This window comes from Struthio camelus, chromosome 16 (genome assembly GCF_040807025.1).
Source record: "Struthio camelus isolate bStrCam1 chromosome 16, bStrCam1.hap1, whole genome shotgun sequence".
Lineage (NCBI taxonomy): Eukaryota > Metazoa > Chordata > Aves > Struthioniformes > Struthionidae > Struthio > Struthio camelus.
This window is the reverse complement of record NC_090957.1, coordinates 21515321-21542288: the sequence shown is the minus strand read 5'-3', so window position 1 is coordinate 21542288 and position 26968 is coordinate 21515321. Positions and strand designations below refer to the sequence as shown.

The window sequence follows — 26968 nt, the reverse complement described above, 5'->3', positions numbered from 1 at the left end:
GAATCTGATCCAACAGAGAATTTTTTCACAGAGTAAGAAATAAAGTATTAACTGAGTTCACTGAATTATTTCTTTGCTGACAGTTAAGCACAAGCTTCATTGTTTTGCTAGATGAGGACTTGTGGTAGGAGTGGAATACCATCCCATCCCTGTTGTTAGGACTTTTTTAGAGAGGTCCCTCCCACTTCTGTCATAAAATGCGAGCACCCTTGTGGCTAAAAGTATTTACCTTTATCGTCTTTGAGATCTTTGCATTAGGAATGTTTAGATGAAGATGTTGATTGTAAGTGCAAAGTTGCTTCCAATGCTTGCCACTGATTGAAAGCCCTGGAAACCTAATTGCCTCCTATTGCACATCACAGGAAAGCCAACAAATCAGAAAACAATCACACTGGGCAAATGCAGTCTTTGTTTACAGTGAGGACTTGTCACTGTGTTATCAATTTATTGAAATATGAAATATTGAAAAACATAGACTGTAAAGATTTTTATGTGTTTGGATACATCTGCTATGTGAAAAAACAACTAATTTTGTACATATTGTATTTTTACTATTCAGCTGTATTATACTGGCTCTTCATGCTCCAGAATTTAGGTATCCAACATGAATAATATCCATGTAATAAGCACTTGCCTGAAATAAATATAAAACTGAAATAAACATGCACTGAAATCTGAAACAGGATTCTGCATTTTCATCCTCGTGCTTTGCATGCAGATATTTCACTTTATTTATAATTTTCCAATTAAAAGGGCAATGCTGTGGCCATAGCTTGCTCTCCAAATATGCGTTATTGATCAGTAAGTCTGGAACTGCTCACCAGAGTAAATGCTGTAGCTACCTTAATGTGTTTCAAGATCAATCTTTGCGATACCACTCTCAGGAGGGGAAAGCAAGCATTCTTTCCAAACTCCAGAATTTATCAAAACTGAGAAAATAGACATTACTTGAACATTTGTAAGCAAAGCATCTTTAATTTCTTGGCATTCTTTAGAGAAGATTAAGATGTAGTACCTGTAGAAAGCGCAAACATAGGTGTTCTGCTGTTGATGTCAGTACCACTGGGAGAGCTCTGCAAGGTGCCTTTGCTCTGTTGGCTTTGGATTGGATGCTAATGATACAAATAAGCTCATTTTTTAGGTTCACAGTTCACATCCCCAGATTCCCTTGTTACCATTATTCATCTTTGTTTGGGCCGGGGACTACAACTCAGTCATTAAAATACCTGTGTCTAGTAGGAGCTGCACTTCTAGATTGGGGTTTTATGCTCGCAGTAGACCTCAAGCACCTGCTGACTGATGGACTCTGCTTAGCCTGTGAAGGATTTTGAGTTCTTCCTGGGCAAAGCCCCAGAAATTATGACTTCAAAAGGCTCCAGATGTGCCCCTTGGCCAGTAAGCCTTGTCCCAGAGGAACATGCTGATTGTCAGAAGCTAGACCATTTCTCATCAGGAATTTCAGGGAAAGTTGTTCTAGCAAGTATTAACAGGTGGGTCTTTTCTTCATGCTGTCTACCTGTTATTAACATTTACCTCATTCTTCCTATTTGTGCGATGATTATGAACCATAACCAAACCTTCTCTCCCTATCAGCCAGGAAGAAGCAAGCCAGAGCCTTGCTAGCAAACTGCAGCACTTGCCAGTGTTTCTGCTGTGGGATGCTGTGGGGACAGTCCGAGTTGGACCAGCCAGGTCCCTAAATAGTCTTTGACGTTCATCAACATAATACTGTGACCATTTGTGTCAGGTGAGGATTCCCACCCCACATCCACTGTAACTCTCTGCAGCCAAAAGGCCTGTGCAGTCAAAGGGCACTGCTGAGCCTGCACCGCACTGGTGTGACAGGGTCGTCGCCCTTCGCTAGCCAGACCAGCATCGAGTCTGCAAACGTTCCTCTCAGACGGGGCTGCTCCCCAGAGAGAACCTTTGCAAGGCCCATGCCTAAAAGATAAGCAATTGGAAGTGAAGTCTGGCTAAACCTTCTTCATCTAACTCAGATTTGAATGCTCTCTTCTACAGATTGTAAAGTTGGATGTCTCAGGATTTCAGAAAATCTGCTTCCTGGTTTTCGCATATACGGACTCAGACCCAGGTAAGCCAGCATGTAGGCTCTGCCCTGTGAGTGCTCAGTGCTTCTGCACAAATGAATGCCAGAGGATGGCCGTGCGCAGCACAGCACGAGGCAAGCAGACATACACCTGTACCTCCATGTTCTCTACCCCTCCGGGAGCGCATGGGGGCAGATGGACACATGTGCAATTTCCCTCTTGTTGCACCTGGTGCCTCAGTTCCAGCACTGCTGTGTGTGTTCAAGGAGGCTGATAGGAAGTCACCTGCTGGTAGGGTTAGCACATTGTGGACACTCACACCACTGCCTGCAGGCATCCACAGCCTGCCCTCAGGCTGTGGGCATCGGCTCCAGCAGCAGACGTGGGTTTCTTTTGCTTCCAGTGACGATGGGCACCCCCTGAGTCCTGCATGTGGCTGGGCTTTGGGCACTGCATGCAGCCACCGGGCATCGGGGCCGGGACGTGGTTCAGTCAGCATATCTGTGCTCACACAGGGACCACGTCTGTTCATTGCAGCTGGACTAACCCTGAATGAGCTACCAAAGGACCATGGCACAGACATTGGCATCTCAGTCCTTAAACCGTTCCCCCACCTCCCCTCCTCTGCTGCACGACAGTGGGAAAGCAGGTCCTTCTCCAGCCATTTCCCCGGAACAGCTGGGCTGTTGTGTGGCTATAGACAGAGTGAATTTTGCAGGCTAAATGAAGGCCTTTCCACTGGAGCATTTGCATGATGCACCCTATTCTCCCGGCGAGGAAGACACCCGTGTGCAGACTGATCACAAAGCTAAGCAAGCCACAGTTTCTGCAGAGAGCTGGCATGGGGAAGAAGGGCCTTGCTTGCCCTTTGCCATTCCCTTCAGGCTTCACCCAGCAGAGACCCAGGAGAGCGTCAGGCAACAGGACACACCAGAGCCCTCCCAGGTGAGCCTGGCGTCTCTCCGTGGCTGCGCTCGCCCACTGTGCACGTGGCTGCTTCTAGCGCAGCTCTAAGCTGCTTCCAGCCTGGCTGCGCACCACGCATGGGAGAGGGCTCCTGTGCACTGGGCTTCTTACCTCAAGTGCAGTTCCTCTGCAGTGAAGGCAAAGCTGCGATACAGTGAGTAAAGTAATGATTCAGGTAACTCTGGCAGGATACCCACGTCTATACCTGTCCCCCTGCATATTGTAGTCTACTGAAATCATGGGGGAGAAGTTTTGTGTCACCAGCCCAGTCTTGCACTTACTGTGCCCGCAACTTCCTTCCTGAATGAATTGATAAAAAAAAGTGTAGACCAGTTGAATGCACCAAGCAGCCGTGCAATTGGCTGCAGGTGCGATGCTGTGCCATTCCCCCCCTCCTCCTCCGTGTATATAAACTGCTTAAAAATCAGCTATGCAGGAGGGTGTGCAGCGTGTGCCGGCTCCCCTGTGCAGCTCCCTGAGCTGTCACAGATCATGGGGTGCTGCGGTCCTTGCAGACTGGTGGCTGCCTTCCCGCACAGAGCTGGGCATGCGGAGGCGGTGGCCCTGCAGCTCAAGGCCATGGAGCATTTGGCTTGCTGCTCACATGGTGCCTCCCAGAGGTGCTGCAGCCTTTTTGCTGCCCGGTGACAGCCATGCCTGGTATTAGCCCATGGTGTGGAGCCCAGGGGAGAGGGGGAAGAGGTCTCAACACAGGAGGGATGTTGCAGTGGGAACCCTGTCCCCAAGGAAGGCTCCTTCCTAGGACCAGACCCTGCTTTAAGCCACAGACTCTGTCCCCAGCACTGGACATGTCAAAAGGGTCTTGGGTCAGACAGGGAGATTTTGCACAATACTACTGCAAGCAAATAGGACCCTGATTCACTCTGCTGATGCAAAACAGGAAATGAAATCCACTACAGAAGAACTGGGGTGTGGACAGCTCTGCTGTAGCAAGACATGAAGGCTGAGGAGTCCAAAAACTGCTTTGTCTAAAAAGAGCAGAATCGGACCCTTGCTGCAGGACTCATCCCAGAAGCTTTTTTTTGGCCCTTTTTGCACAGCCCTACGCTGGAGAATTTGGACTATCTGTAGGGTCCAGCCAGCTGGGGAGGGCATCTGGGCCGAAAACAGGGCATCGTGTGCTGGACGTGGGCCTGTTGCCTGCGAGGGGCTCGTAGAGGAGGTCATGCTGGTGGCAGCCCCAGCCTTGCCATCCTTCCCACCAAGAAAGGCAGCTGGGGCTTTTAACCGAGTGCAAAGCCTGTCCCTGCATCCCCCTAACACCAGTACCCTGTGGGGATTCAAGACCAGGATCACAGCTACTCCATGCCTGATCACTGGCGCGGACACAGTCTAATATCAGACAGGCTGTTTTGGGTTAATTGTGCATGTGTGTGAATGTATTTTTGGTGTGACCGCTTATTGCAGGCACAGTTGTCTGTTGGGGCTAGCATTAAGGGATGGGGAGGTGCAGCCAACATCTGTAATGCTCATTACCAATGTTTGTACTTCCAGATCTGTTAGGACACAATTTATCACTGCTTGCATTTGCTTTCTTCTTTTGTGCTGCAGGTCAGGCAGCATCTAGGCTCCCCTCTCCCTTTGTGCCATGAAGGGTGTGAGCCCCACCGAAATGCTTCTGCAGTACGACTGATCAGGCCTTCCTCCCCCTCCCCGGCTCTGAGCACTCCTACATCTCCTCCCAAAGCCACGGAGAAAAACTGAAGCTGAGCTGGCTCTTTGGTCCTGACCAGCTGGAGCATGATGGAGCTGGAGTCTTCACAGGGTTTCAGCCAGGTCCGCTGACATTTGCAGTCGTTGGATGCTGGTGAGTATTTCAGACTCGCTAAGCTTTTAGATAAGAAGGGATTTCATGGGTGTCCTGCCCCACCCTGTCCCAGGCATGTCATCATTTTGCATCAGCATCTGAACAGTAAATCTGTAGGTCAAAGTATGCCTCTTGAATTTTCAACAGGATTCGGGGTATCGTCAGCTTCCTTGCCACCCTCCGATCCCTGCCTACGGGCTTCTGAAACACTGTTAATTATGCCTCATTTGATTTCCAAACCGCTAACAAAGGCTTTTTTGCTAAAATATTGTTACACTATTCTCAGCCTGCCTTGTCAGCCTCAGGAGATGCTTACATTGGATTTGGTTAATTAGATGCTATTAAGTAGTCAAGATAGTCCAGTAATTTGCTCTCATTGGTATGGAAATGACCTGTCCTCTCTTTTATCTATGCTCTTGACATGTAAGATATTGTTCATCTGGGTATTTATTCTTTAGTCAAAACTTACCCTAGATCCAAAGACAGTATGTTCTGAAAAGGGAAACTGGCTTTATAAGCAGAAAGGGCAAATACACTCAGAATCGAGCTCATGCTAGCGCCACTGATTGCTCAGCTTTACTGTCTGCTGCTGCCTCAGTTACACCTGGGCAGATATCAGCTTTTGTTAAAATTGCATATTTTTAAGTTGAAGAACAGCAAGGGATTGCGTTGCCAAGTTGCATGATATCTGGGTAGAGGTGCCTTAGATGGGAACTTTCTGCTTTCTCCAGTCCTCAAAAGTTATTTGTTTTGGCCATTGCTTTGGAGGCTGCCAGTAGGATCACACTGTGGTCAGTAAGCTGGTGCAGGCTTTGCAAACATGCATGACTGGATTAAGGAGACAGACGTTTCAATCTGAGACATACAAAGCATATTTCAATGTTACTGTTGGGCAGAGGGAAGTACAACGTGACCTTCAGGTTGTAAGGTGGCAGAATTTGTCTCTTGACAGAAGCAAAAAAAAAAAAAAAAAAAACACCCAACAACCAAAAAACCCCACCGAAAACACAACAGTATTTTATGTCTCCAGATCTAGTAACTTTGTTAGAAAGGTCATTGAGCTGTTGCAAGTGTTGTTATGTTTAAGCATGCATACAAAAAACCAAAACAAAACTCCTTTATGTTGAAAACAGGCTTTCCAGTCCTGGAAATATTTTGACCAGTCTCTCTCTTTTTTCATGTAATAATGCCATGACTATACTGTCTTGATTGTACTCCCTTTGTGTCTGTGTATGCGTGCGCGCTTCCGCATCAAGCTGTTCTGCAAGGCAAAGCAGTCGGCTCTTTCTTTTATCGGTGCAGAGTTCATAGCTTTCAGTATTACTTCCAGGAATTTAAAAAAAGAACTTATTCGAATAAGATGCAGAGGGGAAATGTTAGCTGCAAAAGTGGCTTAGAGATAGGGCTTGAGGCTTGCAGCCTTTTAGTGTGTCTGTGGCTCTGCTTGTGCAAGGTGATGTGCCAGACTCTCAATATCAGTAATATGAAGCACTTGTCTGACAACCACCTGGGCATCAAAAAAGGGCAAATTTTAGAGCTGGAAAGACTTCTGGAGCGTGATTAGTCATGAAGCCTTTGAACACCCACCCTGACCCCACCCCCCCCGCAGGTTGGCAGCTTGCGCAGACTTTTCTTTTCTGAGCTGTTAATGACGAATTGGGGGGGGGGGGGAGGAGGGGATCCTTCATAAACGAACACACAGGCTGAAAAAAATGCCATCTCGCTTCCTCAGGCTGAGAGCCTCATCTAGCGGCGGCTGCCAGTATGGGGTGGCCCCTGCCTGGGCGCTGCAGCCCCTGCGGGTGGGGGCTCCCAGCCCAGCGTTCATGGGGGCCCCCAGGCTGCCCCACTGCCTGGCAAGGCAGCGAGATGCCACGTGCAGGGAGAGACGGTGGACAGTCTTGGCCAGAGCATGCATGAGCAAGGGTGCTCAGGCTTTTTATTTTTATTTTTTTGCATTGTCAGAAAATAGCCAGAAATGAAGAGTAAAGCAAAGCTGGAGATGGGTGAATAATTCACTACCAAATATTAGACTCACAATGTGATTTTTTTTTTTTTTTTTCAGTCATCGCTTTGGGAAACTGGAAAGCAATGCTCGGTGAGGTAGCGGTTTCTGAAAAATGGAAGAAAGGCCTTGGACAGATCAATAGGATGCTGTAATATATGTCTTAAAGTGTAAGGGCCAAGGTTGCTATGTTTGGCAAATCTAATGGTAGCATGGAAAAAGCAAATGAAACTAAACCAAACAGGCTGTTTGAGCTACCGCCTGGTTACAGAAAGTGGGGTCAGGAAGCAGTGGGGATATTGTTGTTTTTCTTCCTAGCAGTAGGCAGCAGCGAGCCTGTCAAGGTGATGAAATTTCACTCAGCTGCTGTGTTTGGCTGAAATAAATTCCTGGTGCTGCAGGGACTCTGCAGCTTTGGGGACAATTGGGGGGGGGGGGGCTAATATGGAAGAAGGTCCTGTAGCAACAAAATCCAGTACGTAATTCTAGGTGTAGCACCTATGTGACCACCCCCCCTCCCCCCGGGCCCCACAGCAGCACAAGCAGGAAGATGATGGCAGAGGACACAGTGGTGGTGGCAGAGTATTGGAGCCAATGTGTCACCAATTACACTTCAGAAAGGGCTTGGTCTTTTTTTTTACAAAACAGCTGTAACAGTCACCAGTGAAAAATGTTCCAGCAACTCTCTTGGGACCCATCGCTAAATGGAGCTCGCCATCACAAGCATGAACAAGGGTTGCCTAAAAAAAACATGGAACTGTGACCAAGGCAAAAACTGACTTCAGTGGACAAACGAGCAGGTGAGCAGGAGGCGACTGTTGGAAGAGGGAACTGAAGCAGCAGGAAAATTTTTAAGCTGCTTCAAGGGGGCTTGTTAGTGATGGAGGAGGCTCGGTCTTGGAAGCCCAACAGCTCTGCTAGCTTTAATGTTAACTGCAGCACGATCAGGCCTAAAATTGTAGGATGAAACTTTTTATCTTTTAACGCTTGTCATAGGCCTACTTCTGCTCCCACTCATTCCCCAAGCCTGAACTGGCAGCGGGCTCAGTGTGTGGCAATGGGTGCTCTTAGATAGGCACTGCATATAATTTCAGTCTGTGCTTCAAATCATCCAAGGGCCTTTTACAGTCTAGTTGGTGATGACCTACTTACTTACTTTAAGAATACTGCTTAGTACAATAGCCCATGTATGTGAGTCAGCGAAACTTTAATTACATATCACACTTTCCTCTCAGACAGCCCTGTCCTTAGGGCCCCTGTTCTGCCTCTGAAATTAACCTGGTGGGAAAGAAATATGTTTCAGAGCGTGCCACAGAATGCCTTGACAATGTTTATTCATATGTTACATTTAAACATAAATATCTGAGCAATAAATAGTCTGTTCCTGACAAAAATAAATAAGGCAATACACAATATTCATAAAATACAATTAGACAGAATGGCGTCATAACAAATACAACAGTTCGCAGAGGTTTGTTTTTTGTTTTTAAACAGAGTAAAGAATTGTATAGTACATTCCCAACATATCAAAGAAAAATAGTGCAGCTTTATTTTAGCTTTACTTTTTTTTTTAATTTTTTTTTAACATCACTTTCTCAGGCTCTGTGAGTTGGAGGATTTTCTTGCTTTTGTGATTTTTTTTTTTTGAAAATACTATTTCACCCTTCAAGTGAACAAACGGATACACAGACTGAAGCACTTTTGAGACCTTTCAGCAACCATGCACTGGCCTATAAAAGCTGGACACAGATACACAGAGCTATAACTAATAACAGGTTCAGACTGTCAGCATGCCTGCGGTACAACTTCTTGGCTCTTAATCCTGAGCACACCCAAGCTCTTGGACATTGTGGTTGGGGGGGGGGGTAGCGTTTATTATAACTTTTTTCCTTCTGTAACTCCCACTGTTTTTATTTTAGCACTAAGTTATGCGCAGAAAGGGGGTTTCCTTCTACACAGCCTCCTACACACCACCTTTTACAGAACTGAGTGGGCTCATCTGGTCTCACTTTTGGTTCACGACTGTGATGTTCGTGAGCCTAGAGCACAAAAGGCTCGTTTCTGATGGCATCTGGCTCCCAACAGCAAGTGGGGGGGGCTGTGTGCCTACAGCGATGTGCTGAGGTACAGGCTTTAGGACCAGTACCCAAATGAAACCTGCCAGTGTGGAAAGGAAGACAGAAGGCTTAATTTAATTCATTTATTTATTTATTCTTACCCGCCCCCAAATTTTAAGAGACAAATTAAAGGGCTTGACTTGACTATTAAGCTGAAAAGCACTTTATTCTTTTCTCCTTTTGGCCGATTATTTACCCCTTTTTAGTTTACTGCAATCCTAGTGAAAGATCTAAGCATCGCTAGGCTTTCTAGGACCAAGTCTTCCTTTTGCTTGTGCAAGTAATGCTCATCATGAGGACCACCCCACCCCGCCACGGCCAAAGGCAGTACACACCTAGTGCAAAGAGCAAGAAAATCATCTTGCTAATTTTGTAATAACAAGACCAGAGTTACTAAAGCAACTACATCCTACGAGTATTTCAGTCGCCAGACAGAACCATTTGATTCCCTACACCCCTTTTAGGTAAAATCTGACTTCCTAAGTTCACGCTGAGCTTCTTAGAAAGTTCATGTGAACTTCTTACAAACATTCAGAGTTGCCTTGACTGAAGGATTAAAAAAAAGACGAAACAAAACAAAAAAAAATCAGATTTTAAACTCATTTTTGGCTTTCTTCTTTTTTAATCACTAAGGTTCTAATGGCAGATACTGTAAAGTGCTTAAACTAAGTCCCTAGGTTTTTAGGGGCACGGGTCACATGACTAGCTATGAAATGTACTGATTAAACCCATCAGCAGAAAGACTGGTCATTCCGTGCCCCTCCCACTACAGAGGTACAGTCTCACTTAACTACTTTTCCTGGGTTATGTATGGTTTTAAGAGTATATCTGATAATTTTATACAGTGTGATGAAGTGCTAGCATAGCAGTAGGCATGTTTAAAGCACCAGGGCAGAGCTCTAGCTACTTCAAGTCACCTTTGCTCTTTATAGAGGACAGGTAAAACTTACACTGCTACTTGAAGCGTGGCCCACTAGGAAAACAAAGATCTCCATGAGGTGTGTGGATGGCTCTACAAAACAGCATCGTATTACAGCAAAATGGCTCGGATCCTATGCAACAATTTAAATTGCTTAATCTGACAAGTGCAAATACCTACTTGCAAAATTAGTGACAGCCTAGCTTCTGTCCTCAGGCTTCCAAGGGCAGTCCTCACAGGAAGGACAAAGACCTCCCCCCCCCCCCCCCACTGTCCTGAAGCTCTGCAGAGAGGGGAGGTGGCAGCTAGTAGGGTGCAATGAATAAACAGGAGGAGGTGAGGCTCTGCAGTGTCCGGTCTGTAACTTGACACTGAACTTCATGGGACTCTGCAGAGACGCAGAGCGTGAGAGCTGATAACATGAGCAAGGAACCAGTTTCTGTGTGCTAAACTTTGTTAACCTGAACAATTTTAGGCAGATCTTGTCATGTGGGAATACATGCAGAGTAATCTTGCAAAGTAAAATGAAGGTATGACTGGCACATGTAGGCCATAAAGACTGAACAATATGAGCGAGCCGGTGAAGACTGGCTAATGCTCTTAGCCAGTGTTGCCAGGCCATCACTGCTTATGTTAACCATGCTATTCAGTATAAGGCTATTTACCAGTTGGTAACCTTAAGTACTGCTAAATACTGTGGTGAATACAAGTCCCATTGTTTTCACAGCAGGAGCTGCATATGCATTCTCTTCCATTTTCAAAGCGTAGCCATTGAGTCCACAAACATGCTTGTCTAAGGACCCAATTCAGTGCTTGCAGCACTTGAGTGAGTATTGGATCAGGCCTCAAGTCTATGGAAAGTTCTGACAGAGCACAAAGTGTGCATCCAGACTATTAGAGGTGCAGTAAGTCAAAATATGAATGTTCCAATATGTCAAATCTCCCCTTTTTAATATCACAAATGCGTAGGTAGACAGTCTTCTAGATAGAGGGAAATAAGAGAATGCAAAAAGATTTTGTCTTGAAATACAAAGTGAGTATAGCAAGGACTATCAAACACAATCTGGTGAAGGAAAAGTTCTGTTTTTAAAAGTCTATTACAAATCTTTTAAATATTTATTACATTACATGGAAGATGCAATTAAAACAACATTTTGAAGTTACAGTGCAAGAAATGCTTCATCCCATAGCTCACAACAAGGCCACAATGACAGTCTGCGCATTATCACTTATTTTCAATCAGTGTCTGCACTTTGTAGACAAGGTCTCTTGCTATCCTCAGAATTTCCTGGGCATTATGATGCTCTGCCATTTCTAAAAGACACAGACAAACATTCTTAACTGTCAGCTTCAGCAACTTTTCTGCCCTAGCATTAACGTTACACTAAGTAAATAATGCTACATTAGAAGCAATCCAAAAGCATTGCAGGGGTATAGGCTTGTAGAATTAAAGACAGAATAAATTAATGAATCCCTTAACGATATAGGTCTATAGGTCTTGGCATCAATATCCAATCCTTCTGGTTTCAGTTCTTACGCTGCAGAAAATCCCAGCGCCCTACAATCAGAGAACAGGAATAGAGGGTTCTGTATCCACATGTTTGTGAACCGCTGTCCTGGGCTCTCAAAAATGTAAAGCTGCAGAACCCAACTTGATCAAGAGACGTCCCTCAAGGCAAGGGACTATTGCTGGATTGCCTGAGAAACAAGTAATAACTACAAGAAGGACTAGAGCTTGTTTTGTGGTAAAAATTACTACTGACACTGAAAAATCTACCATCTTCTGTGGTCTACGTAGCTCTCAAAACATTGCTCTTTGTATGTGCCAAGTCAGACATTCAGGAAGAAGGTGAAAATCGGGGCTCTTCACTTATGTGGAAGGCAACGTGACTGAAGGAGTAAGAGATGACCAGGGGCTTGTCCGGCAGCACCTGGATGACTGGTGCCTACTGATCTATGTCATGAGAGCAAGAACTGCAAAACTGCAGGCAGTTTGTCATAGTAAGGAGAAAAAAAGCAAACTCTGGTTATCTGCCTTTTATCAAAATGACTTTCTTAAAAGTTTCTTACCATTAAAAAACTTGATGATATCAGTGAAGTCCATGTTGTTATCACGGATAATCTCTCGATAAACCTCCACAAGTGCTAAGGCAATGAAAAGGACAAAATGTTCTGAAGAGATGTGCTTTGCTGCCCAAATAACTTCCCACACTGTAAATACATCCTCGTACAACAATTCTGAATGGGAATAAACATTACAAGAGCATCTGATTATTCATATTGACCATTTCCCCCCCTCTAGCTAATGTCTTAAAAGCCTTCTGCAGAAACGAATAACGCTTGACAATGCTGCCTTTTCCTCTCCCCTTCTCCTCCAGGCCAAATCTTTGCACTTACTTGTGCAAGTATGGCAACAGAATTAAGTTTAAAGGAAAATCAAGAGAGAATGTAGGTATAGTGTTTACACCTGACCCCAGAGAAGATGTCTAAACTGTAATGAACATGTGATAGCAGCACAGGCAGGCCCCTTTATCCTAGTTAGTGCTACAGGACAGGCTGCAAATCTGAATGCATTTCTAGGGCTCCTTCTTGGCTTTACAGTGAACCTATGAGGGCAAAGGCTGTGCTAGTTTTAGTTGCAAACAGTTAATTGTATAGAGGATGTGTATAGATTACACTTACACATGCTGCAATTCAGATATTGCCCGTGGAAGCTAGGCCTTTTTGATCCCTCTAGGTTCATCTTCTGCACAGTCTTTGACAGCGAGGTCCAGGGGATCGGGATATGGGGGACAGGAAATTTGCAATGGAGGAGTAGGTAGAAGATTTATGATCCAGTCCCAATTCCTTCACCCCCCTCCCTGTGTGATAGCACAGTTTTGTTCCTAGCAAATTCCTAGCAAATTTTCTCCCTCTATCACCTTTGTGCCTTCAGGTGTTTTGAGAGGGATTTCTTTAAATGTTCTGGCAAATTGATCTGTATTTCAGAGGAGCCACTGACCTGCCAGGTAGCAACTTGGGTCTCTTTCCAGAAACACTTTAACCAATGATTACAAGCAATTGCTTCTATTAAATATATTGGGGGGGGGGGGGGCAGGGATCCTGAGATCCCAGGTGCTTCCACAGTATATAACCAAGAGTACAGCATTCAGCAAAACACAACAGCTCCTGAGCTGTTGCTGAGCTGCTCCTTGTATCCAAGTGGCTGTTTATATATTCCTGAAAATGTAGCTGAAGCCAAGTTTCTGCTCAGTACAAATGCCTTTTTGCTCAAGAACATGATCCAAAGTTGATCACTGTCCTTTCTAAGCTTTGACTTCATTCCCGTGCCAGTTCATCCTTGAGAGTTGCATTAGTTTTCTTATCTACAGACTGTGTGAGCCCTAGCTACTACTCACCATCCAGACATTTAAACCAAAACAGAGCTGTTCAGTTTTGCACAACTCTAAATTATAGGCATAGAACATTATTACCTCTTTTAAAGTCAAGCAGGAACCAGCGATAGCAGAAGTAAAAATGAGTGTAATCTCCATTCTGGTGCATCAGTTCAAAAAGCTCCGAGTCTAGAATCTAAAATGAAAAACATCAGATGTCAGTATCTTGTCTGAGAGTAGCCAAATCAAAGATGTTGGAGGCTGGCAGACTTCCATGCTGCTCCTTCATCACTTCATCCTGTGGTTAGTCAGAGCAGTTGCTTAGCACAAATCTGGCATTTGCAAAATGCCTGTGGTGTGGGTGCCCTGACACAGACTGGTGAGGTGAAGGGCTACTGCTGTGCAGGTATAGCAATCTGAACTGTGACTTTAAAGCTCCAAGTAACAAGTTATAGATCCTAATGATTTTCAACAGGCAGCAGATTTTCATCTTCCCACCCAGCTCTACTCTCAGATTGCAACTAGGGGGCTAGGGTGCAAGACTGAAATCAATTTACGTGGAGAAAGGAAGGAGAAAGACTTTTTTATGGTAAGTTTGTAATTCTAGTGAGTGGTAGTACAGTTCTACACTGCAACATGTAAAAACTCTAAAACTGAAAAATTACTTGCCAACTGTCTGATGGATCTCCTACAATGTGGAAGTACATCTGTAGTCACTCCTCACAGATGTTATCCTAAGGGCTGGTGGAAAAGCACTTCTTAGTGTTGGCATCCTCCTACAGTCTTGCTATTCAACAGCAACATTGCAGCTCTTTGTGCTGCTTGCATTTGTCATGCTGGCCATCTTCTGCATTTAACTGACCTCTGTTTTCATTGCTTCTTAATAGGCTACCCATAAAAACCAAAGTCCTTGACAAAGAAATAGAATTAAACCATCAACTATATGTCTGATTTGTCACACCAAACAGGACTGTGTTTGGACTGGCCATTAACCACAGGTTAATGACAAGTGAATAATTAAAAGAGACTGCTAGCAGTATATGGAGCACAGCTCTGAACAGACAGCTCTGAATTTGAGAACTGTATTGTTTTACTCTGTGTATACTCCTAGCAATGGATGGCACAGATTGAGACCTCTCCCTCCTGTGGTTACTTCAGCACTCAACAAAGCAATGACTCTTCATTCTTACATCTATTCATGTGAATGGCATAACACAGACAAAGAATTTTGTCCCGTGGACCTGGAGATATGATCAATGGACAATATGAAAAAAATATTGCATATCATGCCCAAAACTACACTTGTTATTGTAACACGAACTTTTGAATAATTTTCCAGCTAAGAGGTTAATTTTACAACTGACCCTATAAAAAAAAGAGAGTGACAGCCTAATCTAGAGATTCTTGGACAAAGTACTCATATTTTGCATATAGCTATAACCCCCTTTTATATGCATCAAAAGATCTCCAAGTCTCCAAGACTGATACATAGAAAAACGTCTTGTAGCATGAACAAAGGGTTGGTTTTAAACTGCCCAGGACCAGTATCCATATTCCTCCTTTTATATCAAATCTGACTCCTCTTGTCACACAAACTAAGAGGTGGTGATGGGATGTTAGATACAAAGGGATTTACTCACATAAACGCAATTGCAGGATTAGAATCCTACTTCATCAGCAACTGATAATCACACACAAAAACTTCCAAATTGCACTCATTTCAAATAATAATTAAACTCGTACAACTACCTGGAAGCGCTGTTAAACTCTTCTTGCATTGTAATTATTATTACATAGATACTTTCCAAGTGGTATAATGTAACAGCAGTTAGTAGGTATTGCATTTCAGCTGGCTGAAGATACCCGTCAGCAAGATAAGGAGCAGTGTCAAGCAGTCTACTGGAATTTAACCCTTAATAAGTCCATGCCCTTGCTCTAGAAAGTTGTGCTTTTAAGTATGGTAGCCAGACCATTATAGCTGCACAGAAAAAAAAAAAAAGTACTTACAAAGTAAGTAGATCTGACACTTGTTTTGTTGAACTGTTTCTACATCTGAAAAGACCATAATTTTCAGTCCTCTGTATTTGAAGTCAGCTGCATAAAAAAAGTGACTGAGCTCAGATGTATCATGTGTGGTTGTGAACACCAGTGCAAGCACACCCTCTAAATGGGTTTGATTTTATTTTCCAGATGAGAATGGAGAGACCACATATCTGTCTCTTACAGTCAAGTGAGTTACTCAGCTTCATGCAAATAAGTCAGTCCAGCCAGAAGTCTAGAAATAATGGCTATCCCTGAGTGTTCTCATCCTTCTTTATTCTAGTCTTGTGCAGTTGTCTGGTGGTCTCTGGAATGTCTAGATCTTAAATCCATCCAAAAAACCCTTCAGCAAGCATCCTGCATGAACACAAATATAGCTGTGGTCTGTTTGAGGCCATAAGAAATTAAGTTTGTGCCACAAAAATCTGTATTTCCTCTACCAAAGAGCTATGTAAGACTGGATCTTACTGCTGTTTCCCATTGACTTCAGTTGGAGCTGGACTGAGTCGTAAATGCGAGTCATTATGTTGTGTAGCTGGTTAGTGGAGGTAGAAGGTTTGGAGGTTTTTGTCTGTCATGATGAACTGAACTGCTCTAATACACAGTAATTGTGTATTATCCCAGTAACTGAAGTTTCTGCCCTTCCCTGTGGCATGAAGCTAGTTCTAAGCCTCTGTCACAACCTCATCTTCTCTCAAAAAAGGTTCAAAAAGACTCACTTGGATTAGGGATCGCATGTTGGCAAAGTGTGTGTCCATAGCACCTCCATTGGGGAAGTTCTGGCTCATTCTCTTCATGAGGTGGCTGAAGCAGCTGTAAGCCAGTTGATCTGCAGATACAATGCAGAACGCTTCAGTGTTGCAAAACATGGGACTTCCTTGATAAAGTAATGTACTGCAGGGCAAGGGAAAAACAGGTTTTTCCCTTTGCTATTCCCTACCCCATCACCAGTATTTAGATGAACCAGAACACGGTAAGCTGACTCTGGACCTTCTCTTACTAGCTATATTTCAAAATAATCCAGCTTGAGGTTGAGTTTACAGCTTCAGCAACTGTGGGAACATAGCTACTTTGAAAATTTAGTAAAATTTAACCCCGAAGTCAGTGAGCAAGCAGGGAATCCCTGAGATACTACTGTTAGCCACTTCAGCAACAGTCACATGTAAAGCAAGCATGAATCAAGAGCTGCAGGTTTGTCTTTCCTGGTAAGATAGCTTTGGTGTAACAAATACAACTTATTCGGAAAAAGTTTTTCCAAAAAAGACCTTCCCTAAAGATGTCAAAGCATTCCAAAAGAAAAGCTTTCCTACCATTGTCAAGTATAACCATCAGAGGAGCCAGGAGATCACACATGCCTTGAACATAACCAACTTCTAGGTGCTCCCAAACATAACTGCAGAAAGAAGAAAACGGAAGAGACAACAGGATGCTTAATATTAAAAACCATCCTGCTGCATGCGTGCCTCAAAAATTTAAGTTTGTCTTGCATCTAAAATCTAGCTCCTTTTGGAAGCTTTTAAATGTTTTGTCCTAGAGTAAGCAGAAAATAAGCTTAAAAGTCCAGAGAACTTGGACGATGCAAATCTTCCTATACAGTGGTGCAAAAGTATTTCAGGTGAGTTTTTTTAATGATAATTCCTAAAGGCCCTGTAAACAATCCACCAGGAGCACAGAGCAGCACTTCAGGCAGGAATGTCTCTTGTAATGTAACTCTTGTTATAGGCTCTTCGTGGGTTGTGGAAGGAGTAAAAAGAATGCTGTCAACTGTCTACTTACAGTACTTACAGTATGAGTTAACTAATGCTGAACTTTTTTCTTCCTGTTCCTCTAAAGCTAAATATTGTATTGAAGTCTAATATGATTATGTGAGTTGAAATTTTAAGCAGCTACTGTAGGTATCTCTCAGAACTTTGTGCCTCTTCAAATTCCAGAGGTGTCTCAGCCATGTATTGTTTTCTGCTTGGCTAGAGAGGAACATTTTACACACACAGCTTGGATATCAATAGTTTGTGGGGGGAAAAAAACAAGCTAAGGACAGCATACCACTTCATCTATGGAACAGAGGCCCAGATTTTTAAAAGATACCCTGTTTTTTTTTTTTCCAAGTGGAATCTTGGTATCTTTTCCAAGTGGCAAAGTCTATGGAACTTTCTGCTTTAAGTGTTGAACAGCCATCATGGCAATTTGTATTCCTAAAAGTGAAACTAGTCTTTTATTGATTCCAGCTGGTCCCAGTGGACAAAGATGTTGCCAATTCTGATCTGAAGATGTACCTTTCTGCCTACTTAGCAGATGTCCCACAACACTACCTCTGAGCACCTCACAAGTATTAATTGTCATCTTTCTAGCACCCCATTAGAACACAGATATATTATCTTCATGAGTAGGAAACCACAGCTAACAGTACATTAAGAGAATAGCTCAAGGTGACTGATGGAGTCTGTCTCCTGAAGTAGAATCTCTCAAGTCTACATTCCAAACCTTGGAAAACCTACCATACTGTCTACCCTACCATAGTATCTGTTCCTTCTTCTTGACAGTTCGTTTTTAATTGCCTTTTCTCTCTCGCCCTGACATGAGAACTTTTACGTAGATTATTATTTCTACGTTATAGTTTGCAGATTATGACAGAAGTGTGAAACGTTTGTTTTACAAGCTATATTACCTGCACATGACATTTCGGAGTTTCTCCAGATTATCAGCAGTAAAATACCAGTAATTCCGATCACATCTCTGGACATCTTTATCAATTCTGTGCAAATTTAAGGCAACAGTGTCCAATAATTCTATCTAGAAGAGAAAAGTTTAAGTCAGATCTGCTGTTCAAACAAAAGATGCTTCTTAAAACACAGTTGAAATAGGAGGCAGTCTGCTACATCTTTTGTGAAGTATACTGAAACATTTTTAGAGAATTTTATCACCAGCAGAGAGCATGTAGCCAGAGCAGTGATCATGTCTTTTTACTCCCTCCACAACTGCAAGTAGATTCCAGCCCAATGTCTACCTTGATGGCACTAACAAGAGAATATCCACCAGCAAACTAGAAATAGCTTTACTATATTCATGAAATAAATTGTGACCAAATGGTGAATCTGTTCTAAAATATAAACTTGCATTAATCACATGTAGCACAGTAGGGATTTGTTTAAACTAACTGTACCTGATTTTCCAGTACAGCAGTGCTATAGTACTTCAGTACATATGTACAGTTATACTGTAGATGTATGAGAGCACTGAACTCCTTAACTACTGTCAAAAACCCCAGGTAAAATGCATATGTTTTACTGGTAAATGTTCCAAGTTTGTTCTCTTTGCAAAGTGTTATTAACAGTGGAACAACTCCCGCAGAGAACTAGAAGCAAAGACCCAATTACTGATCTGTTGACAGCAGTGGTAATCATAGAGACCATGGAGTCTTGGATCTAGATTTAGTGTTCTGGTTCAATTCGATTAAATGGAGGTTTCAACTTGAATTAAATGACAAACTCTTACAAGTGGTGTCCCCCTCCTTACTTTGGAAATTTTTAGCTACTAGAACTGTACTCACATTCTTCTCCTTGCCTTCCCACTCAAAAAAGGCCCAAAATTTTCCTGCTGTCTCATTTCCAGTTTAGCTCAAAATCCAGATAAACAGATTTGGATGCAAAGATCCTCAGTTATCCTCCTACTGCCTGCAGTTCTAGTTTGGGATTGTGTTTCATTAAATCCTATCGGAAAAAGCGCAAATCTGCTAGAAAAACAGTGCTCTGCAAGAGAGATGACAATACATATGTCATGACCTACTGTGTAGGATGCAGCACAGACAGAAGCAACATCCATTAAATAGTCCACTTGGGAACACAACTGCTCTTCAGATACAGAATCCTGAGACTTCAGTACAACTGACTTGGCTTTCTGCACGTGTGGTGTGTCTACATCAGTTCTTTCCAAGTCAGTGCTAGCTGCTTCTTCAGCCCCGTCTTCAAAGGAGACGCTCTGCCCGTCATCGATACTGGACAGGATGCCTGAGGCCACAGAGTAGTTCCGAGAGGACGGCAGCCCAGAATCAGGAGAGTCAAACTCTACAGACTGCTGCTCTACGGCAGCTACTGCTGCTGGTGTGTCTACAGACACCACAGTGAAAGTGGGCTCATCCCGACCTTTTGAGTCTTGCTCTGCTGAGTCCATTTCATCTACAGATATAAAGACCTGGGGGGAAGGGGATGTTCAAAGAAAGCAGGGGAGGAAGAAGAAACAGGAGAAGAAACAGGAGACATTAATTTAGGAAAGAAACCTCCAACCGTGAAAGAGAAGTGACTACGTTACTTCAGTGCACAAGACCACTGATTAACAGAGTTTCCCCACATGCAAACAGTTGGGAGCTCCCCAACCTTTACAATGAAACCTTAAGTCTAAAAATAATACCATTTTACAGGCTTATAACAGTCTCCTATGATGATGTCTCCTCCTTTCACAGTTTTCAATTAAAAGTACCTTGGAAAGCAGCCAGGCTTCCCTACCTGCAACACCAGATCTAAGAACATCTGGTCATTGAAAGATACCTTTGAAAGGGGCCAACATACCTCAGACAATCCAGTTCAGCAGCTGGTGATTAAAGTCAAGACTGGCCTTCATGTTCTTTGCACTGTGCAACTGCTTTTCCTCTTCTCTTGCTAAGACATCTTTACTGAACTATTGCAAGTTGTATTTTCTGTTGCCTTAGTGAAATTAGTTGGCTAACTGTCCAAAGTCTGCATAAGTAATGAATGGCCAGAAACTTTTTTGGCAACGGAGATACCAATCCCCGCACATCAAATCTTTTGTCCAACCATATGACTATAATCTATAGACTGTCTAATGCTTAACATCTTGCCCTAAATTGACAAAGGTCCCCTCTTCCAAAATAAGAGCACCCCAACCTCTCAATCACAGACAGGACAGAAACAAAAATACGCTTTAATGGTGGCAGTCTTTTGCTCTATGCTAGATTTGAATAAATGACCTACAAATAAGAGGTCTATGAAGCTATATTGCTATTGAGAGAAGGATCTTCTGTAGTTGGTGAACCTTAAAGCTCCTTAGACAGGTCCTAGTTAAGAACGCCTATAGATTATGCAAAATACAGGCTCATTTTTAGATATGTTATTGAGAGGCTACAGATCCAAATTCTCTACAGGAAGAATCAAGTAGCTCCAGACTGATGGAGCTGTGTCTACTTCTAACCTAAGTCTCTGCTTCCCTGGGCTGTGCCTGGGTAAATACTAAGCCTCCCACACTGCCTTGTACCAGTGAATGGGAATGGAGCACTTACATCGTTGCTGATGGTGGAGTCCCTGTGAATCAGTCGCTGGACATGGCTATCAATGCTGCTGCCTGATGAAAATTTTGCCAACGTGGCAGAATGAGATTCTTTCTCTCGCTGCTTTACAATGATCTCACAGGCTTTCCACTCAGCCATGACCTTCTGATACCGGAGGGCAATGTCTTCATCCACCTGCAGACAGACAGACATACTGAAATACTGGTCCTCCCTGAGAGATGGCATTAAAAGATGTATGGAAGCCAGGAGAGGGAGGAATAAAACAAGTGTAATGGCTCAAACCAGAAACCTGAAGGAACTTGAAGCCCTCTTGCTAGAGCAGAAATCACTGTGACTGGAAAATGCAGCGACTGGAAGAATAAGATGTTGCAAAGAAAGGGACAGTTGGACATTGATTGCAGGGAATAAGTTATCACTGTAGAGGGCAGAAAAGATTCATATAGCTTTGTATATATGTTATCAGCAGCACTTCGCCATTGTTCAGAAAAGAACAAAAGATGTTAGTGGCTTCCTTGTGAAAACTCACATAGGAGTCAGATGCAATCTGATGGAACAATAGCTAGCTCTAACTGGTTTATTCCTTTAAATAAGGAATAAGCCTTTTAAGTTCCTTTAAATTTAAAAGTCATTAAACTTTCTTCCCAACTCCTTCTCTTTTCCACCTCTAACATAAGTCCCTGTAATGAATTACAAGTCATATGTTTATAGACATCAGCCTGTACACGATTAGATGCTGGAAAAGACTCCTAAACAACAGAAATACCAGCTCACATACCCAGTCTTATGGCTGCACTGCACATAGCCAGATGCTGGGGGAACCACTCTGGTTCCCATAGCAATATAATAGATTTTTGCCACTGCTGGCTTCTTCTGTTGAAAGACAGACACAGAAAACCCCTTTGGGCTATTAAGAGACATGTAGTAATTTTAGCGCTCTGTCACTTGTCAAGAGCTGAAGAGAAACCACACTTGTGAGCTGGCTCCAGGCTCTGGACTCTGCTGGCTGGAGTTGCTACCAGAGCATTCATGCTAAAAGCTGCAGGCTATTTGTCATTTAAGGTAGCTGTGGAATCATAAATCACAAAATACAACAGTTAGTGGAAGGCTGGAGGACAGCCATGTTCGGGAGTGCCCTAGATACTGATGGATGACTGCAAAAATATCATCAGAAGGCAAAGACGATAAATCATCCAGGTTGACTTCAGTTAAAGACATTAGAAGTTTGCCATACATGCTAATGTCATGACTGTTCTCATCTTGTTCATTTAGTAGACTTACATTCAATAGGAAGCTTTATTTAGAGTCCAACAGCCTATTTCTTTAAGGAGTCAGTTATTACTGTTATTTACTATTGGTGCTGAGTAGCTCATAGGAACTCCAGGCAAGGCTGGGAACACCCGTGTGTTGGTATGGTACAAACCAAGGGAAAAATAGCCTACAGGAGCTAGTATTCTGCAGATCAGTTGTTTTATACCCTGCAACATGTCTTTCCTAATTTAGTGTAATTCCTATTGTACAAATAGACTCAAGTTTTCTCTTCTTGCCAGATCTCTTATGTTCTAGATGTATATATATGCGTGCCCTTTGAAGCTGGGGCTAGAATCCATGATTTGTGGCTCCAGATCTCCTGCTCTAAGTGTCTCGTTCCAGACTATCTATTTCTCTATGTGGATCATAAATCTGGTGGTTCGTATACCTGGGGAGAACAGAGACAGTAAAATGCAGTCTATAGCAAGAAAGCTCTTAATATTATTAAGAGCTTAGCCAATATTAGCCAATATTTTTTTGGAAACATGAGTTTAAAAAAAAAAAAGAATAATGAACGGAGAACCAAATGCAAATGTAATAAATTCACACTGCATCAGGAGGTGCTGCAGTTTAGCTCGATTACTGCTGCTGAAGTTCTGAATTAACTTTATAGAAGTGTTTCAAAGGGTCCTCCCTTTTTCACCAAGGCAATAAGAGTTAAGGAAAAAGTCCACACCGTGCTCTAGAAGCACTTCTTGTCTGTTCTTGTACTGTATGCAGAAAAGGGATGGTGAGACAAGTACTTCTCTAGAACAGACATGCCTCCCAGCAGGGCTATGGCAGTGTATCAGCCTGGCTGAATATCTGGATTCACTTCTCTCAGGCAGTTTGCCTGGCCTTCAGGAGATAAGGAGCACCTTAGGTGGTTTCAGAAGTGGTGTTCTTCTAGTGCTGACATCTTTGGAGGGCAGGAAGCTGCCTAAGGAGTGCTCAGTGGAACTTTCTTGCTATACACCTTATATTCAGATTAGACATTAAGGAAGGAAACATCTAAACCAAAGGTAACTGGATTAAAGGTGAAGAAATTGGACTGTGACCCAGTTTGAACAGTTAAAGGGGTGTATTTCTCCATCTGTGCTCAGAACTGTTTTATGAAGATTAGTGTGAAGAAAAACAAGACAAATTGCCTTAGCAAGAAAAATGCTTAGAAAGTGCCCATGGTTTGGAAGCGAAACTTTTCAACTGGAAGGCTTTAAGCCAGACTGCCTTTGTGATCTGCAGCTGCTCATAGGCCCCTTGGGATATAAAATAATTGGGAGTTAGCAAATGCCAAACGTTCTCGTATTGATATACAAACCACTCCTCATCCATTTAGTCTGTTCCAGAACAAGATCAGCCACTGCATGAGTGCTACCTCCCTGGCAATAACACAAACAGGAGAGCAGATTAACGAGTTAATTGCATTTCAGGGCAACCCTCATTACTGCTCTAGACAGTTCAGCAAACTTTTGGGCAATTCTTAATGTCAGTCAAAAGCAATGTTTTATTGACATACAAATCCAGCAGTGTCCTGCTGTAGCCCTAAGACTCTGATAAGGAGAATTTCCCTCTCCTCAACAATTAAGGAGTGAGACTAGCAGTAACGTTAGGGTATCTAATAGCAGACTGGCGTTCCCAGTACATATGAGCCCAAGGACTGCAGCAGACCTAAACCAATGTTGGCACTACCTGATCTGCTCATCATAGTAGGTCTACGCTTAAGTTCTTGCTCTGCATATAAGTCAGCTCTAAAGCTGCATTACCGTATGTGCCTGGGCCTATTAAGCTTCACTTAAGGGTAATGTATTAGCTTAGGCTCAGTACTGTGATAAAAATGCCACAGAGCAGTCATAAGAACAGCTATATTGGATCAGGTAAAGGCTCCTCTAGCCTAGTAGATGCTTAAGGAAAGCATATGGGAGTAAGGAACAGGAGTATTGCTGTGTTTTTTCCTCATAGTCTGGCTTAGGTCTACATCCAGTTTCTGTTCCGTAAGCTTTGCTGAGCGAAGGCATGATTGTTTGCCCTGTTTTGCCCAGCGTCTCTCCATATCTGGCTTTATCTGTTTGTTACTGGTCTGGTTTATTATCAAGGCTTTTCCCCAGTAATTACAACAAATGAAAACACACAGCAAAGAAATAAAAGGTTGGTATTGCTATAAACAGATTAGTAAAGGTAAATAATATTAACCTAACTGGTAGATAGGCAAATTATGGCTTCATTAATGAACACTATATACTTAAAGTCAAATTTCCAACTCTGTGAAATAGGGCTGTGACATAACATAGAAAATTATTTATTGATTACTGTTAGCAGCAGCATGGGAGATATTAAGAGGAAAAATGGCTCATCTGAGACTGCATCTTGTGTGTTGAAGATGCACATCTTATATATGTCTAGGAAAAGCCTAATGAACTTACAATCCAAGCCTTCCTTTGGGTATTTTTAGCCTCCAGACAGTAACTCCTAGTGCACTTCAGAAGATACATCTGGGCTGTTCAAATAGCTCCAACAGAAGTCCAAACATGCAAACGTGGTACCACATAGAGTAGTATTTCAAAGAGCGTTTAAATATAACTCAGTCAGTACACATAAAAGAGAAATTACTTAAACTACTATCCAAATGTCACCACCCCCATTTTATAGATGAAGAATATGGGAGAACAGGATTTTCTCAGGGCAAGCATGTCACAGCTGGAGACTAAATGCAGATGTCCTGACTTAGTAAAGAATCTCCTTTTAATGATTTTAAGAGATGATAAGCAGCAAGGGATTCGTACCCCATCTACTAAGCTACATACCCAGCTACTGTGTCACTTGTTTTCAGTAGCATTTTCCCTTAGGAATATTAACTAATAATAAATACTAACACCTGCTATTTAGCAAAACAAAACCGACCCTGCAGATGTAACTCACGTCTCCGGAAAGTTGAACTTACCTGGTCCATTTCCTTTTTGGCCATGCCGAATTTATAGTGGCCTAACAAGAATGGCCATACCTCCTTTCGAATCTCATGCTGTACCCCACCATAGTAAACTCTTCTTAGTAATTCCAGTTCCTTGTAATTCTACAGCAGTCAGGAGAAAGAGGTATGTGAAGGCAATACATTTTTATTTTCCTCAGGCATAATCATATACACTTAATTCCAAGTAAAAAGACACTGAAATGCACCCAGGGCACTAAATAACTTTCATAACTTGAGGTATGGCTTTAAGGCCCTAATTCAAATCCAGTCTCATATGGAAAGCTGTAATATCTCCCATGAAAATCATCTAATTTTGCATAGATTAGAGTCACCATGAGACCATTTGCTTTGATGTTAATTGATATCTTTGCCATCATGAGAGAAGCAAAAGAAAAGAGACTGTAAGAACAGACTCATTTTCACTAGAGATCATCCCAGAAAGCCTAGATAGCACCATTAATGATTCATAGTGTCCATTCTAAGAAATACTGTGCTTGCTACAACAGCATGTTGGAGCTTGTTTAATGCTCATAAAGGTATTCTCTTATTTACCTTCTTGTCCTTCTGATACTTGCTCCAGACCTCTTTAGTCAGGCCTCCTGAAGCACTGGCTGGTTTGTCAGGTGGAATAATAGTGTGGTTCACAAGCGCAGATAGATGTGTTCGTACTGTTGACAAATGGCGGCAGTAAGCAAGCCCTGTGGTTGGGGAAAGGAGGAGGTAAGACTTTATAAGTCAGCAGTCTACATAATACTAACAGCCCCTTTGTGAAGATGAAGCTATGACATTTTAAACCTGCCACTAATATTCCTATGTGAAGTAAGCTTGCATTTGTACTGTATAAAAAGGAAGAATTACAATGGAGCCAAAGATTAATTTAATCTTACACAGACAAGAAAAACGAAGTAGAGTATTACATTGCAACATACAATTACATTGTACCTTCAGTATGCCTCAGTTGCTTATGTAAAAGCCACAAATACTGGAATTATGAAGTTACAATACCTGGGTCATGATCAGTCATATGACTCACTTGGTAAAGATAACAGCCAACAATAAATTTGGGTTTGGGCTGCTTTCTAAAACAAACATGGCCTGATACCAAAACTTGGCCTGATACCCATGTTTAGATAAGCATACAGGTACCACAAGAGTTGCATAAAAGAAGCTTCACTTACATCCATAAAAGGCTCTGGAAACTATTTGTCTCTTCATGCTTTCACACAACATCTTTAATGGAGTTCTGTGGAGATACATTAACATGAAAGTTCACATAAACAAAGGTCATTAGGAATTGTATGCCTAATCCATATGATCCATACATAACAATTCTTTCTTTTTGCCAAGTTTTATTTAGCTAAAGGACAACAATAATGGAAAATTATACTTTCAAAAGCATTTTCCCACCAGAATTTTGGCCCAAATCATGTTCATCTTATGCGTTTAGCTACAACTGCTACAGGTATATTGTAAAGGTCCTTGTTAAACTAGATGAGTTGTTGCCTTTCATTGTAATTGTTAATGACTTGCTGTTATCATCAAATAAACTGCTTCCAGAACTGAATTGTATTAAACTAGACAAAAGAAAGGGTTGCAATTTTTCTATCAAAGTGTGACTTGAGAGCAGAAGGGATGGGAGAATAGGGTAATGGCTTTTTCAATAAACTCAATTTTTCCCTGTATAACTCCATTTTTTTTGTCTTGAGGTACTATTTGAAAATTGCTATTCTTTGTCTCTGGTGCTGCAACTAGTAAATCCTCCCTGGCTTTTAACTGTGGCATGCACAAAGCTTCCCAGGTAAGCTGTCTGCACAGCTTGCTTACCTATCATGGATGCAGTTGCAACAGTTGGGTATATCATATGGAGAGCTGCCTGTTGAGCAGGAGAGACACGAGGAGCCTTGGCTACAATGCTCCAGCTGCCATGAAAGCAAGTTTGCCCCAAAGCCTTGCATCTCTATCATTTCACTGGTGTCTGGAGAAAGAAAAACAGCAGGCCATCAACTTTTTTTCTTCCTTCCCCCTCTTCCTTCTATGCATCCTGATGGCTTCATGCTTTACTTCTCAGCAGGCTCTAAACCCTGATTCCCAAAAGGGGAGAGCACAGTCCTAGTTACCTC

The 26968-nt window shown here is 42.6% G+C and overlaps 1 protein-coding gene and 1 long non-coding RNA gene across 11 annotated transcripts in view; one reads left to right on the top strand and one right to left on the bottom strand.

The window, feature by feature from the left end:
• The first annotated feature begins 1611 nt into the window (after positions 1-1611).
• On the top strand, positions 1612-11943 carry LOC138061196 (uncharacterized). Its single transcript, XR_011134823.1, has 6 exons — positions 1612-1747; positions 2020-2092; positions 4587-4842; positions 6908-7017; positions 7496-7647; positions 11414-11943. It is a non-coding gene; the product is annotated as an uncharacterized lncRNA (long non-coding RNA).
• SGSM2 (small G protein signaling modulator 2) overlaps positions 8165-26968 on the bottom strand; it is an 80290-nt gene continuing 61486 nt past the window's right edge. For 7 of the 10 annotated variants that reach the window (XM_068909889.1, XM_068909892.1, XM_068909895.1 and 4 more), the window contains 12 exons: positions 26673-26823; positions 26027-26091; positions 25401-25546; positions 24822-24950; positions 20588-20770; positions 19081-19485; positions 17963-18087; positions 16608-16690; positions 16017-16126; positions 13357-13453; positions 11954-12121; positions 8165-11197 (listed from right to left, as the gene is read on the bottom strand). In XM_068909889.1, coding sequence (XP_068765990.1) covers positions 11109-11197; positions 11954-12121; positions 13357-13453; positions 16017-16126; positions 16608-16690; positions 17963-18087; positions 19081-19485; positions 20588-20770; positions 24822-24950; positions 25401-25546; positions 26027-26091; positions 26673-26823 — 1751 coding nt within the window. In that variant the 3' untranslated portion in view covers positions 8165-11108. The other 3 variants (XM_068909894.1, XM_068909893.1, XM_068909897.1) reach the window with 3 other exon arrangements.